Here is a 14,620-nt window from a genome sequence, read left to right on the forward strand (position 1 = left end):
TTACAGTGTTCTATCTTTTATTCACACTACACCTAGATTATGATACAATGTACACAGGATCAAAAGAAATATTGTGTACATATACGCACACATGCATGGGCAATTATCAGGGGATGTCAATGTCACACAAACAAGGGTTAATTTGCAACAAAGCTGACTACAAGTTTGACTCTAGAGAATAACCCCTATCAAATAAAGTGAAACGGACAAAGTTGCAATGATCACAGATGGAACATCAGCCAATTCAATTCCAACAAGAAATCTAGAATATGACTTGTGGCTTGGGACTATCTGACATCATTATGCAAGAAAGGCTTAGAATATGGAATGTTTGGGGCTTTGGGGAACAATTGAACAGTATGAGTTGCCTACATGTAGGTTGTTCAAAAATGAGCATCATGCACATGTAAAGGAAGATATGACATGTTTTACATATCTTATGGCCTCAGTTGAAAACCTGCATCAGTAGCCTAAGTGTACGTACATCTACACACACATGTTCATTTATTTTGAACATACACTTACATGCAACAACATGTATGATGACCCTAGCAGAGTACAGTTTTTGCTCCTTTTTAAAGTTGGGATGATCAGATGAATTTCAAGAAAGGTATCAATCTCTACTTTTGTATCACTCAATAAGAGGTTGAATTCATCAAAAGGCCTCATTTGTGTCAGGAAAGTTTGTACAAGCAATCCACACAGAGTTGCATGTTGTAAATTTTTTTTTTTTCATCAAGTCCTTGCATTACTCCGTGTGGATCTCGGTCGTCCACTCTGGTCACTCCTGACGCTTGTTGCACTCCGAGAAGCCCCCTTCATATTACGATATGTACTCGTCGTACCTGACCCGCCACCCCCAGCCATTGTCGCGGAGGCAGATCGCTTGACGGCACTGTGGCTGTAGACGGGCGACAAGCCCATCACATCGGACTCGGCAGTCGAGGAGGTGGTCAACGAAGTGGTGGAGATGCTGACCTTTGGATTGACCATTGACCTCAGCATCTGCACGATGGCGATGGGCGAGACGTTCATCTTGAGGAGACTCATGACAATCCTTTGCGGGGAAAAGATGATGCATACCGGTACATCACATAAAAGTTAGAATATGCCATACAATTGTTTCACTCTGCTGAAAAAGAGTCTAGTTTCTCCCACTAGGCAGGTGGCTATGAAGCAGCACATGTTTTATCTTGACCTTTAGCCCCATGGCCTATACACTGTAGGAAAGTAATGCCAGTGTTACAGTAGCAATTGATAATTCACTACAACATATTTTAATGGCTGAAGTTTTTCAGGTGGTTGCTCTTTCACTGGATAGTTAGTTTCTGTTCAGGATATCATCCTAATAACATCATGCTCTGTATCACCACATGGTGAATTCATAGAGTCATCATGGCAAATAGTAAAGATATTTAAAATAGTTAAAAACTTCTAATTTAGGGGCAGACATAACCCTAGACACAAAACTGGAATATTGCTGTCCACTGAAGTATGGGTGACTGAAAGATGCATTTACAGACACAAAAATATCTCTCAGTGACTTGGTCATCTCACAATATAAACTCTTGTGGTAGTCGAATAAATGTCATCTCACAATGTAAACTCTTGACGTATCAGAATCAAATATCTTGTAAAGAGAAGGAAAAAATGTTGCTTCAAATGGTACTGCACTCAAGAAATCTAACAAAAGTAACCGGAATATGTGGATGATTTTGTGGAGTCCTGGAAGTTTTTCACAAAATTCATGCTCCGCTAAACAATTGCAAAAGACAATAACTTACTAGGAGTCTGGAAATATCACATTTTGAACTTGCAATATTATAGACAAGCAATGTTCACTGAAGTTAGCAGAGTGTGAAATATCAATTGCACCAAAGTTTCTGCTCTGAACAGTGCTTTACCTGAAGACAGCGGGGCTCATCTCCACACCAGCCAGGCTGCAGAGGTCATAAAGATCCTGCTCGTCCTTGTTGAGTGCATCCTTTGCCCTCTTGCCCGGGATGGCGTACTTGTGTGACTGGGTGGTGCGTTGGGTTGATGTCATTTTATCTGCAAATAATGCAGCAAACTTCTCGTAATGATTAAGTCCACAAATATGTCCTCTCAAAAACAGTTCAATATTTTTACTTTTTTTTCAGGACTTCAAGACCTGAATGATGACAACCCTCCACAAAGCCTCGCTCATATCCTAAACATCTAAAGTATTTGTTTAACCCACGCATGTTTAATTTCCAGAAAGTGCACACTCAAACTTATTGATGATTTTAATTCCATACAGAAGTGTCCTTTCTGAAAAATGTTTTATTCTTCGGTACTCTGAAGAATGTACAATCCTTATTACATTGTATGTCAATAGCAGGTGCAAATAGTTGTCAATCATTTACATTTGACTTAGAAGCTCGCGCTTTTATTACTAAAATGGCCGCTATTGGGCTCCATGCATATGGGGCTCCACGGCGTACTACACCCGTTTGCGTGTGAAATCGTGAGAATATGCCCTCTTAGCTTTTATACTCTTTGCTGCCGAGGCCTTATAAACCTTATAACTCAGTTAGTTACACACACACACACGCACACACACACACACACACACACACACACACACACACACACACACACACACACACACAAATAAAAGAGGATTCTAGCTAAACAGATTATTTGGGTAAATTACAGAATACCGGCAACCAATCACGGAGAGCGCAAATCGCTCTGAAAAGAGCGTAATTACGCTTGCCGATAGCAACCATTAAAATATTAATCCGATCTGCGATATGGTCCGTGATTCGGCTGTCGACGATTGCGTTTGTTTACGTGTGTTTTCTTTGCTCTGTGAGGTGAGAAGTGTGGTATCTTACGTTGTTCTCGGGGGTTTCGGGGGTGTCCCCCGAATAATGTACCGGGTAGTTCTAGATCCTGCATGACGATGCTAGTCTAGACTAGCCGATAAAATTTATCCGAATTTACGATGTGTACTCACGTTTTTAGGAGTTGAGAATAGTCCGTATCCGTGTAGACAACAAGAAAACTACAGAAATTTAGGTGAGACTACAAAGCAATCACTTATCTAATTGCTGGTGCTAGCTTACAGTAGAGCTTACGCACTGTGTGGGTGCGCTTGACAGCCCACCATGTTGACTCTATGTATGCACTGTACTACACATCATCCACACACAACAGTTTGTGCGTACTTGTGGCAGTGGTAGCGCGTACTGAGTCTACAAAACGCGCATGTTTACTTGTACAGATTAGAGTACGTATAGCAGATGAGCGCATAATTGTGTCATGACAATACGCGTATACGCGCTGCCTTGCCAAACTAGTGTAGTGTGATTGATCGTGAATGACTTGGAAGTTGTGTCGAAAAGAGATGAAGGAAGGAGGATGTCAGCTGTGATGACGTCATCAAGTTTAAAGTAGTTCCGTCAAAATCGGCTCGATTTTCTTTATCGACGATTTACTGGAGTTATCTTGATTAAAGACCTAATAAAATGCTTACAAAATTTTTTAATATGCAAAAGAAATGTAAAATATATGTCATGATTATCAATGTAAATATGTTGTCAGTGTCGTTCCGGTTTTCATCGCTTCTAGAAACTCCCCCAAATATCACATTTTTGGAGGACCCCGTTGCAGCTTTTGCGAAAAAGATAGTCACGTGACCAACACCCCTGAACCGATTGATGACGTATAAGCACGGAGTTGTGCTCAGTTAGCAGACGCCGCTCAGCACAAGCACTCAGATTACTAGCTTGGTACACGCGCGTACACGATAGCTAGCCCGGCCAGGCCCGGGCCCCGCGGGATGTGCGCTCCCGGTCGACACACTGACTGTCGACATGTACGCATTACCACGTACATTATCACTAAGTTAGCTTGCACAGATACCTGGTACCTCGAGCATAATGTCTTCCCCTATATGGGTAAACTTCGACATTGATGATGATGATGAAGACTGCAGCTCTGACGACAGCGGAGAGGAAGAGGAGGCACATGAAGTTGAAGGGGAAGATGGAGAGGGAGAGGCAGCCGATGAACCAGAACGTTATCGTGGGGCTGCACAACCAGCAGCATCTCCCCCGCTGCCAGTGCAAGAGCGTATGAACATGGCACCAAGCCCGAGAATAGACCTCACGGAAACGATCGCCTGGGAAATACAGAGTGGTATGTCTGGTATGCCCCCATATAGTTTAACGTTAGAAAGGATACACTGCATTCTACATGACTGACATTGTAAGTTGTAACTGTCTAGTATTTAAGAACAGGCCCAGCTCGCTCACAAAGTGAGCGGCTACTCCGGCCGCAGCAAGCAAGCGGGAGCGTCCCGGCCGTGGCCTGGCCCGTCGGCCGGCGCTTACAAGTTAAACTACCAGTAGTAGTCTAGTAGTAGATCTAGTAGCAGTCTACTAGTAGTTATAATAGTCTACTAGTAGTACGGTAGTAGTCTACTAGTACTACTACTAGTAGTGTACTATTACCACTACGGCACTAGGTCTAGTAGACTAGTAATTAGCAGAATCTTTGGTAGTAGTACTAGTACAGAGGCTACACTCTAACGATTAACGGTTAGGGGGATATGTTGTTACAGGGTGGGTCGTGGCTAAAAAAAAAATAAAAAAATAAATAATAAAAAAAAAGCCTAACACGATAACCAGTTTCCCATAGTCAGTTTCTGCAATATGATCAGTGATTTAGATGCGTCATTTTCTAAGAAAAACGATACCAAGAATGATCGTCAATTTTGGTCGAGTAGTTTTTGTTTTATGCTAAAAATCATACTGTGGAAGGAAGCCCAAACGCCGTGACCGATGAATGCCACGGTGGGGCTGGATTCACGAGTAGGTCTAGGCATATAAAGCAGGCGAGTCGCCGTAGTATTAGTACAGACACGCAGTGGTGGTGGGGCTATCGTGAAATAGGCCCCACCGCAGTCACGCGTGCACCGTACCCGTGCGTTTATAGCAAGCAAGGGTAGGTCCTCCTAGGGTTTAGGGTTAGGTAGGGTTGTATTTATGGTTAAATTGGCCGTTAAATTAGTCGAGCCGAGGGCCATATTATGAAGTCATTTTCGCCGCATTCACGAGTATTCACTGTGGAAGGCAGCCCCACCGCCGTGCTTAGTACCTACTGAGATGAACGCCACACGGTGGGGCTGAAACAGGCGAGTCGCCGTAGTATGTACAGACACGCAGTGGTGGGGCCTATTTCACGAGTTTGCCGAAAATAATGGATATCCAAGCGTACCACAGTTGTGATCTGTATTATTGGCAGTATTAAATCCGATACAGTTCATTAAATATTCTTTTGTCTAAAGGCTGAGCCAATGACAATAGTGCAGCGCAGCACCTGCTATGCGCTCGCTAGCTCGCTCCCCCGCCAGCGCTAGCCAGTGCAGCCGCCGGCCGCGCCCCGGCTGTCGCTGCGCTGCGCTAGCATAGCCTTGCCAGCTCGCTGGCTACGCTACTAGACTGGTCGTGAACGACTCCGTTCTTAGACGTCATCACAATTTAGAAGTGATAGTGCGCCGCATGCGGTGAAAGTATAGCAAGTTTTCCAAAACCGAGGAAATTGCATCCATTATGTTAACAAATATAGAACAAAATTCAGAACAGTAAAAAACCCCGCACAACCATAGAATCACTTAGAAATTAACATTTAATATTATTACATCATTGAGAAAAAAATGCCTAAACCATTTTATTAGGTCTTTAAACGTCAATTACGGTATGGTCGCCACTGCGGTAAGGTCGCCAGACATTCACATCGCATGTACCGCGCGCCGCGATCGGAGATCAGGTTGGGCGACGGATTTTCATCACTCTCAAAATTACATTCGTAATTCACCTTTTTCCTCCGTAAAAACACAAATAATTTTAATCAAAATATATTTCACCATATGTAACAGGTGATAAAACCATTTTTAATGCGAGGATGTTTTTGATTTAGAATGGATTTCAGGTGGCAGATTAAGGGAGATTTTCAAACGCGGTGACCGACAATGCCTCCTTCATTGAAGCGTATGTATAACACACACGCTAATAATATGTGGCCGGCTAGGGGCGGCGAACTAATTCAGTGCCGATATTAGTTCGCCAGCCCGACGTGCACAAGAATTACACACAAGTGGCGACCATACGATAGTTGATGTTAGAGCAGTTTTCCTCTGAAACCACTCAATTTTCATAAAAATTGTGTGGTCAACCTACTTTTTGATGGCCGTTCCGTTCCCGGGCTTTTTTGGGGGCCCCAGACGACGGGAAAGACGAATTTCAGCCTTTCGGGCTGAAATCTCAGTCCCCGCGTTCACATTGGTCCCCGTGACGCGGGGAAAGTCCCGAGCTGTGGGACTTTCTCCTCAAAAACCATAATGTGAACGCTCGCTGGGACTTGTCCCCTCGTCCCGCGAAGCAAGTCGGGTACGGGGACAAGATTTGGAGGGGAGAGTGACCTTGGGGCGCAATTGATAGCGTCCAGCTGTGGTCATCAAAATGTGCGCATGCGCTATGCCTGGATTCAAGTGGCAGAGCTCGCTCCAAAGCCCCAAAATGCCCCCACAGCTCGGGGACAGATGAGATACCAAAATGTGAACGGTCAGTCGTAAAAAAGATAAGATCTCTTGTGGCTGTCCCCGCGTCGCAGGGACCAATGTGAACGCGGGGAGTGGGAGAGCCGCCTCCGGCGGCTGTTATACGCACCAATATGCTAATTTAGCCGGTATTCTGTAATTTCCCCGATTATTTAAACTAAAAAAAAAAAAAAAAAAAATGTAGGAGCCAAAGTGATCCTCGGGTTGAAAACGGTTGAGCCTAGTATAACTACATTGTACTACAGTATTGTAGACAAGAGTCAGTAAATTTATTGTTATTTTTACTAGACTCTATAAACTGGAGCTGTGCACAGAGTGAGATGCTGCCATGCAGCACCGAGAACTTTGAAGCAACTTCATTTATAACAGGTGGGACTGAGAGAAGGTGGTATAATTGGGAAAGATTCTACATCAAATCTGACTTGAAGTTTGACAAAATTACCTAACTGACGTACAAAATATGATTTATAGAGCAAGTATAGGTATTACCTGATATCCAAATAGCGTTGAAAGGTTTTCAGAGAGACACAATCAACAGTCGAAAAAGCTGCGAAATTCGTTCTCCTATCAAACTTAGCGCCATTTTGTCCTCGTTCAGTAACATTGTTTGATTACTTAAAAGACTATACGTTAAAAACCTATCAACACATATATCTGTAGCTTTGAGTCTTAAAAACTTTTTTTTTTTAGCATATAAAAGTTTTCTAATGCCATGATATGTTTGTCATGGGCAGATTATTTGCTCTTGTATTTACACATTACGATTGGACACCGCCTTTCACGAATGCTAATGGAAATGCTATTCCTCGCATATGCAACATACGTGTCCCATCATCATCATCAGTCGACAACGACTAACTGCATAAAAATTGCCACACACATTTCTACGTTCTTTTGCTTGAAATTCAAGCAAGATGGCAGAAAATAAAGTAGGGGCCCCGGAAAACTTCAGGGGGTGGCTTTACAAATGGACGAACTACATCAAAGGTTATCAGAGGAGATGGTTTGTACTGTCGAATGGTCTGCTCTCCTATTACAGGTGAGTCCATTTATTTTTTATTGAACAGTGTCAGTGCAGTGGGTGACGAGTGAGTGTTGACTGTTGATATGATACCAAATACACACCTTGTAGTAATATCAACCGAATATTAACCAAGGCCAAGGAAAGTAACTTGTGGGACACAGTGCAATTTGTGTATCAATGAAGTATTTATCGCAATCGGCTAGAGACTAGGTAATCGTAGGTTTGGCATACTCGTGAAATAGTCTAGGCCCCACCACTGCGTGTCCGTACTAATACTAGGGTGTCTGAAGCATTTTTGTAACTTTTGAAATTCTCTGAAAAACGAATTGTGAACTATTTTATATGAAAGAGGATTGCATCATTAAGACACATTTCAAATTTCATGGCGAAACGATGTTTCTATCTCGAGAAATTTAACTTTCAAATCACAGCAATATTACCCCACTTTTCTCCGAGAACGCTCCAAAATGTGTCCAAATCATTACGCCGGAAAGTTGCATTCGCGTGTGGATCTCAAGCAATCGGATAATGAGCGTACAGCGGTTAGAAAATACGCGTAACAAGCGCTGAAGCCACTCCCCCACAATGTCGTCACACCGCATGTGGTGTTTGTGTATGTATGTGTGTGTGTGTGTGTGTGTACACATTTGTATGTGCTCGCTACTACCCTTACCAGTAGGGGCGCTGGTCCGAGAATGCGGATCGTCCGCACAAACGAGGGTATCTTCGTAAACGCGGAAAAATCGCGTCCGCGAAAATCAGGATCGGTAGCTTTTTCGCGGACGATTTTTTTCCTCGGGGCTTTGCGGGCTTAGGGGTACCGAACCGCACGTTCTAGATGCGATAAACGGATTCCTCGTGTACAAATACCCCTAGTTCACCGTCTACTTATGTGGGTTGTCCGTCTTCCCGTGGATTTATCGCGCGAAATGTGAAAGTCGCTGTGCTGTCATTGGCAATACACGCATCATGGAGCAACACACCTACGAAGTAACCAATGCACTTTGCAGTGGAATTATGGCAAATTTGAACGGTATGAATATTTCTGATCGATAAAATATTAATTCTAATTATTGTTAATTAATATTCCGATTTCCGATTGCCTGGTTTGGCGACTGTATGCCGGTACCTAAAATCCCGTTGTGAACACCGTTGTGTTGAATATGTCCGACTGCCCGTGCATGGCAGCTGCGTTCATGCCGACGCTAGTTTCCCATGTACGGTATAATGTATGCATGCACATGGACATTTAAATGATCACAAACAAAACAGAAAGTGCTTTAATATTCAAGGACCGGTTGAATAAAACTAACAACAAAACTTTAAGCAAAAAACAAAAAACAAACACGAAAAAAAAAAAGTAATTATTTTGAAACAGTGGAAACGAAATTATCAAAGATACTTCTTTCGATCGCATCTAACTTGTTAAATGATATTCCCATTTTTAAAATTCCAATAATAATTTATAAAATAAACGTGAAAATGGCTCCCGTAAGTGAGTACTGTAGCAATTTTAAAGACTGGTCTCACTACAGTTATAGAGTATGCAGTGCTGATAGTTTTAACCAAACTGTGTTTGATTTATTCCCGTGAATCATTGTATCTATGAGGGTGAGATCTCACCTGTAGGTCCGGTAGCACGCCCGTCATCGTGGAGTCAAGTGAGGGGAGAGGCCAGTATTGGTAAGAAAAGTTACCAGAACTTCTCACATGATGGCCCACACGCATGCTTCATTAATCATATCACATTTGTTTTATTGGTTATTGCATCATAAGCAGGAACAGATTATATGTACTTCTTTAGAAGTGTTATACGTGTGCCACATCTTAAATTCTGTTTGAATCTACAGTAGATGCAAGTGTACTAACCAAACTACATCTGTTAATTTCATAAAGATGACCTCCAAGAACTGATGGATGTTCACATTGAGGAAATGAAGGAGTTGCGTAATGAAGGCCAAAACGAACCAGGTAAGCAACGTTACACATAAAGTAACATTGATATATTGCTACTAATCTGATCACATTGCATATTTATATTTCTCTCCGTGAAACTGGAACATTTCTTGACAGTTTTTGTATTTTTCTTTCCTTGTCTTATGGCACAGATCCCAACAGCACAATCGAAGTTGAGCAAGGTAAGATCATACGATGTGTAGGATAATGGCAGCTCTGAAATAGGCCCTACACTCTTCCCAGAATCATTATTATTGCTCAACAATGCTTCTGCATGTTGCGTTGGCAAGAGGAGCTGATATGGTGCACGACATATTGTTACAACGTCGAAGCACATGCAAAAATTCAGATTTAAAAATAAACATCATTGAGTCGCTCAAAACTAAAACGTTTAATAGCTAAATGATTTTTGATTGAACTAAGTAATTTCCGGGCGACACTGAAAAAGAAAAACGAAATTTATTCAATTAGACCCTAAAACGAAATGCGGGACGCTTACGATATACAGTATAACTTCAGCATAAGAAAAATTTAGCGAGCGTCGCTTTGTTGAAGAACGCATCACATTTTAGTGGGTTTAAATAGAAATCGCTCTGCGTTTCACGGAACTTGCATTAGGCCATATTATAAGATAATCCGAAATGCAATAACGATCGTTTTTCCGAAGGTTCGTAATTCCAAAACACACAAATTCTGTTTGCAGTGTACCTAGATGTTCGTTGCAAATCCGAAATAAACTACCTGTCCGTCATTGCGACATTGTTTGTATGGCATTAGTTACTGCGAAGATTCGTTTTTCCTTGCGTTCAGTAATCCGAAAATGAAATAAGGTTCGCTATTACGAAGGTTCCTTAATCCAAAAATGTTAGGAATCTTTGTGTTTCAAGGTTCGTTAATCGGAAATGAAAATCGTTTGTTAATCTGAAAACGAAGAGGTGATTATAGGACTGCTAACAAAAACATACATCATCGTTTTTAGATCAACAAGTCTTCGGATAATGAACCGTTTTCATTTCAGGATGAACGGTCTTTTTCTATGAACAATAAACCTTATTTCCATTTTATGATAAAGGAAACGTAATAACGAACATTTTCTCATTGACGGATGAACGAACCTTCGGAAAAACGAATGATACATGTACTTCATTTCGGATTAATGGACTTTCAGAATAGCAAACCTTCAATTTCCTTTTCATATAAAAAGAACCTTTCATTAACGGATGAACGAACCTCCGGAAAATTGAATGATACTTCATTTCGGATTAATGGACTTTCAGAATAGCAAACCTTAAATTTCCTTTTCATATAAACAGAACCTTTCATTGACGGATGAACGAACCTCCGGAAAAATCGAATGATACTTCGTTTCGGATTAATGGACATTCAGAATAGCGAATCTTAAATTTCCTTTTCATATAAAAAGAACCTTTGATTGACGGATGAACGAACCTCCGGAAAAATCGAATGATACTTCATTTCGGATAAATGGACTTTCAAAATAGCAAAACTTAAATTTCCTTTTCATATAAAAAAGAACCTTTGGAACAACCGTTACGAACCTTGGGAATAGCGAGCCGTAAAACCGACGACCCGTCGAAACGACGAACCTTTTATAGTACAACGGACATTAGGAACAATGAACCTTTGGAATAGTACTCGAATCCTCAACTACTTTAATGTGATTTCAAACTAAGCATGAAGTACAAACAACTATCTCTATTAAATGTACATTATCAACGAAATTAGAGTGATAACATTGCATTTAATATTGCTTTTTAGCGTACTATGGGTAGTCGATAATCGCATACCGGTAATATAAACGGAGCTTGAGTGTTGGGTTTTGTGCGTGTGTGTGTGTGTGTTGTTGTTGTTGTTGTACACAAAAAATTTGATACAAGGAAACAAAACTGTCGATCCCGAAGACTTTGTTCTAACGTCAGTGCTCTGTACTTCGGCAAGATATCTTTATCGTAAATGACTGTAGCTTGATTATGTCGGACATACAGTGTATTATATTTTACATCAAATAGTTTTATTTAAAAGAACAAAAATATGTCATGGAATGGGTTACCATGCATATAAAGAGAACCAGCTATGTTTAAGAGAGGTTATATAGATATATAATTTGAATGATGAACAACTAATTACATAATATACAAGAGCTACAATGTACGCTCCTATCGTGTTTCATGTACAATTCTGCCACTACACTCAAAACTGCCGAGTTACTTTTGTTGTACAAATTAATTACAGTATTTGTTCTTCTCTTTGATTCAGTGAATGATCTTGGAGGACAGAACACGACAGCAGTTCTAGAAATTGATGTTGAAGGGCACATGTTCATGCAAGTTGGGCTACTCCCAATTCATGTTCGCATGTTCGGCTTGCTCCTCACGAATGTCGGCTTTCCCGGCGGCTCTCAGTACCAGTGTTACGGCGTCATGAAACATAGCTTGCACCTGTCGTCATGCAATTAACATCCAGAATTACTGCTCAACTTTCCTTCAGCTTGTTCTTGATGGAAATGACGCTGTAACCTTAATTCTCATGACTTAATTCTGTAGAAAAAGAAAATGACATTTTTATTTCGAAACGGGGAAAACTTGTGTGATATCAAAGTATGCAGATCGTAAAGTGACTGTAGGCATAATGTTACAATATTGTGTACTTGACCAACGGTGTTGTATATAATGTTAGGGACATTCCTTCCTGATATGTTGCTGTGTATGAACAGCTATGTGCTTAGCATCTACCCATTCTGTTTGTAACTGGAAAAAAAAAGTCACCAAACTATCTTCTCCCGAGGACAAAAGATAAAAAGTCTTGACATCAGCTCCTACAATAAAGTCATACTTTTGTTTATGCCCTCCTCGGTAACTCCTAGGCCAAGATCTGTCTGTGCCAAACTGTTTGGTAACTGTTTAATAATAATCATTAAGTGCAATTTCACGTTTAACACTCACTAATCTTTTACAATTTACTAAGTTTATTATTATGTCTGTTATACTTAAATTGTTAATAATCTATTTGTTTGTTTGTTTGTTTTTTGTTTTTTTGCTTTCCAGTTATCTTACTGCTGAATGTTTCATTATTCTACGCATACAATGTAATTAGGCTTTTAGTCTTTTTTTAAAGCATACTGCTTGTATCATAATTCTAGCTAGCATTAATATTATCAGCACAGAAAGGAAATGCATGCATCGTGTGCTGTGATACCTGTGCCTATATCTTTTTTTTTATAGCATTGGCAATAAAAATGTGAAGATTTGTGTGTGTGTTTGTGATTAAATGGTACAAAAGTATGTACCTGATTTCTTGGCGCTTGTTTTGTTTTGTTTTTTTCTTGATGTATGATAACAATTTCCTGGCATTTGGGTATACAGACTACTCTCAAACACCCACATTGCATACACATGCATACCCACACAAGACTTCTAATACATACAGGTTTCGTCAGCGCTATTGAATGGAAAATACTAATGTGTGTCGTTTTCAACTAAAAATTGTAGTAATTGAATGATAGACGTAAACAGACTTGAAACTCATCTGCCTTTCACATACAAATCAACATGCCACAATAGGCCGCTTGCAAGAATTATTCACAATTTACAGAATCCCGAGTGAAACGTCCATGTAATCCAAGCACATCTAGCGATCTACCTGTACTTAGGTATGTTATGCCGATGGTCTATACAAACATCACAATGATTAATAGTAGGACATCGATACTCACATTTAGGTTGAAGAGCATTTTGCTAATAAAACTCGATCCATATTGCTCCTCGAAATGCAAAATTTGCATGACTTGTAAATTGATGTCGCAATGCGCAGCATGCAGCGGTACGTATATTTTTATCACACGAAGCGAGGTAAACACAAATGTATGCATTTGTGTTTACCTCGCTTCGTGTGGTACGTTTGTATTATAGAGATAGCCCTACATGTATTACATGTATGTCAGCTTCAACTTACAACAAAACATATGCATGGGCACACAGAAAACGAGGAAAGCAGTGATCTCTGTTTATTGCACATCATCCTCATTTACGAGGGTCAAAGCAAGAAGCAATCAACAGTCGCGCTTTTGCGTCCTTACTTTTGGGGACAATCATAGTTTTCTAAGGTTATATCGGTTTTTAAGGACGCATCCTCATTTATCGGGACGCCGTTCGCCGAGAAGTCGGCAGCTTGCGACGTAGTCACCGTATACGAAGACGACCCTCATATACAAATACGATCCTCATTCTCGGACCAGCGCCCCTACTGCTTACCGTGCCACACAGCGCAGTTGTTTACATTACAGACCCACACAACCCCCAATCATCGCGATAAAGCTAGCGCGAAAGCAGCGCTCTTGTCGGCGTACGAGAATATAGGCGCCAGCTAGCCGACCGTTCCCATGCCTTTTTCACAGCGCGCGCATTGCTACCTCGGGCAGCTAGCCTTGCCATCGCGCGGCAGTATCAGTACATTAGCAGCTCGCGGATCGCCGCCACGCACGCACCGTGATCATGTATGTGATGCCAGCGCTGCACAGGAAGTATGTCGTCCAGCAGCTTCTTGCATGAAAATGATGCCAAATTACCACCATCCATAAAAGCATTAAAGAGCCTACAGGCTATAGTAATCTTTTGAAAAAAACCTCGTAATAGGTCTACTCGATCGTACTCACAGTTTCCTGTTCAATCGTGTCTTCCACGCGTAGGCCTGGGAAGGAATACTGCTCATTTGCGATCGATCTGTGGCTCTACGTATGCATACAACTTATTTGTTTGCGATAGCTGCCACATCGGCTGTCTGAGAAAAGCGAGAGTCAATGTTGTCGATAGTGTTTTGTTTGTGACTGTGGTTGCATGTATTGAGTCTACACGAAGGTACGTGACATTTAGCATTGTCCATTTGTAAGCTGTGGAATCAGTGTGTATCAATTAAACATCGTGCGTTGCACGATCATGCTGTCGACCGGGGTACCGCTGTAGGTAGCAACACAAGCTAGCCTAGCTGTCGACAGCGCGTGCCCTGCCATGCATGCCTGCGTAGCTGGCATGTTC

At 41.3% G+C, this 14,620-nt stretch overlaps 2 protein-coding genes across 3 annotated transcripts in view; one reads left to right on the forward strand and one right to left on the reverse strand.

The window, feature by feature from the left end:
• LOC140226906 (mitotic-spindle organizing protein 2-like) lies at positions 1-7,205 on the reverse strand. 2 transcript variants are annotated; one of them, XM_072307333.1, is made up of 3 exons: positions 7,079-7,205; positions 1,905-2,052; positions 1-1,057 (listed from the first exon to the last, which is right to left on the reverse strand). In XM_072307333.1, exons 2-3 carry the CDS (start codon positions 2,045-2,047, stop codon positions 736-738), a joined length of 465 nt encoding a protein of 154 aa, XP_072163434.1. In that variant the 5' UTR covers positions 2,048-2,052; positions 7,079-7,205; the 3' UTR covers positions 1-735. The 2 variants fall into 2 exon arrangements, with proteins under 2 accessions (XP_072163434.1, XP_072163436.1); XM_072307335.1 differs by lacking the exon at positions 7,079-7,205 and adding an exon at positions 6,210-6,246.
• A 249-nt stretch (positions 7,206-7,454) lies between these two features.
• The window catches only part of LOC140226907 (oxysterol-binding protein 1-like), a 114,864-nt gene continuing 107,698 nt past the window's right edge, over positions 7,455-14,620 (forward strand). The window contains exon 1 of the mRNA XM_072307336.1: positions 7,455-7,628. Coding sequence (XP_072163437.1) covers positions 7,504-7,628 — 125 coding nt within the window. The 5' untranslated portion in view covers positions 7,455-7,503. The remainder of the gene's footprint in view (positions 7,629-14,620) is intronic.

The sequence above is a fragment of the Diadema setosum genome, chromosome 4 (genome assembly GCF_964275005.1).
Source record: "Diadema setosum chromosome 4, eeDiaSeto1, whole genome shotgun sequence".
NCBI classification, from domain to species: domain Eukaryota; kingdom Metazoa; phylum Echinodermata; class Echinoidea; order Diadematoida; family Diadematidae; genus Diadema; species Diadema setosum.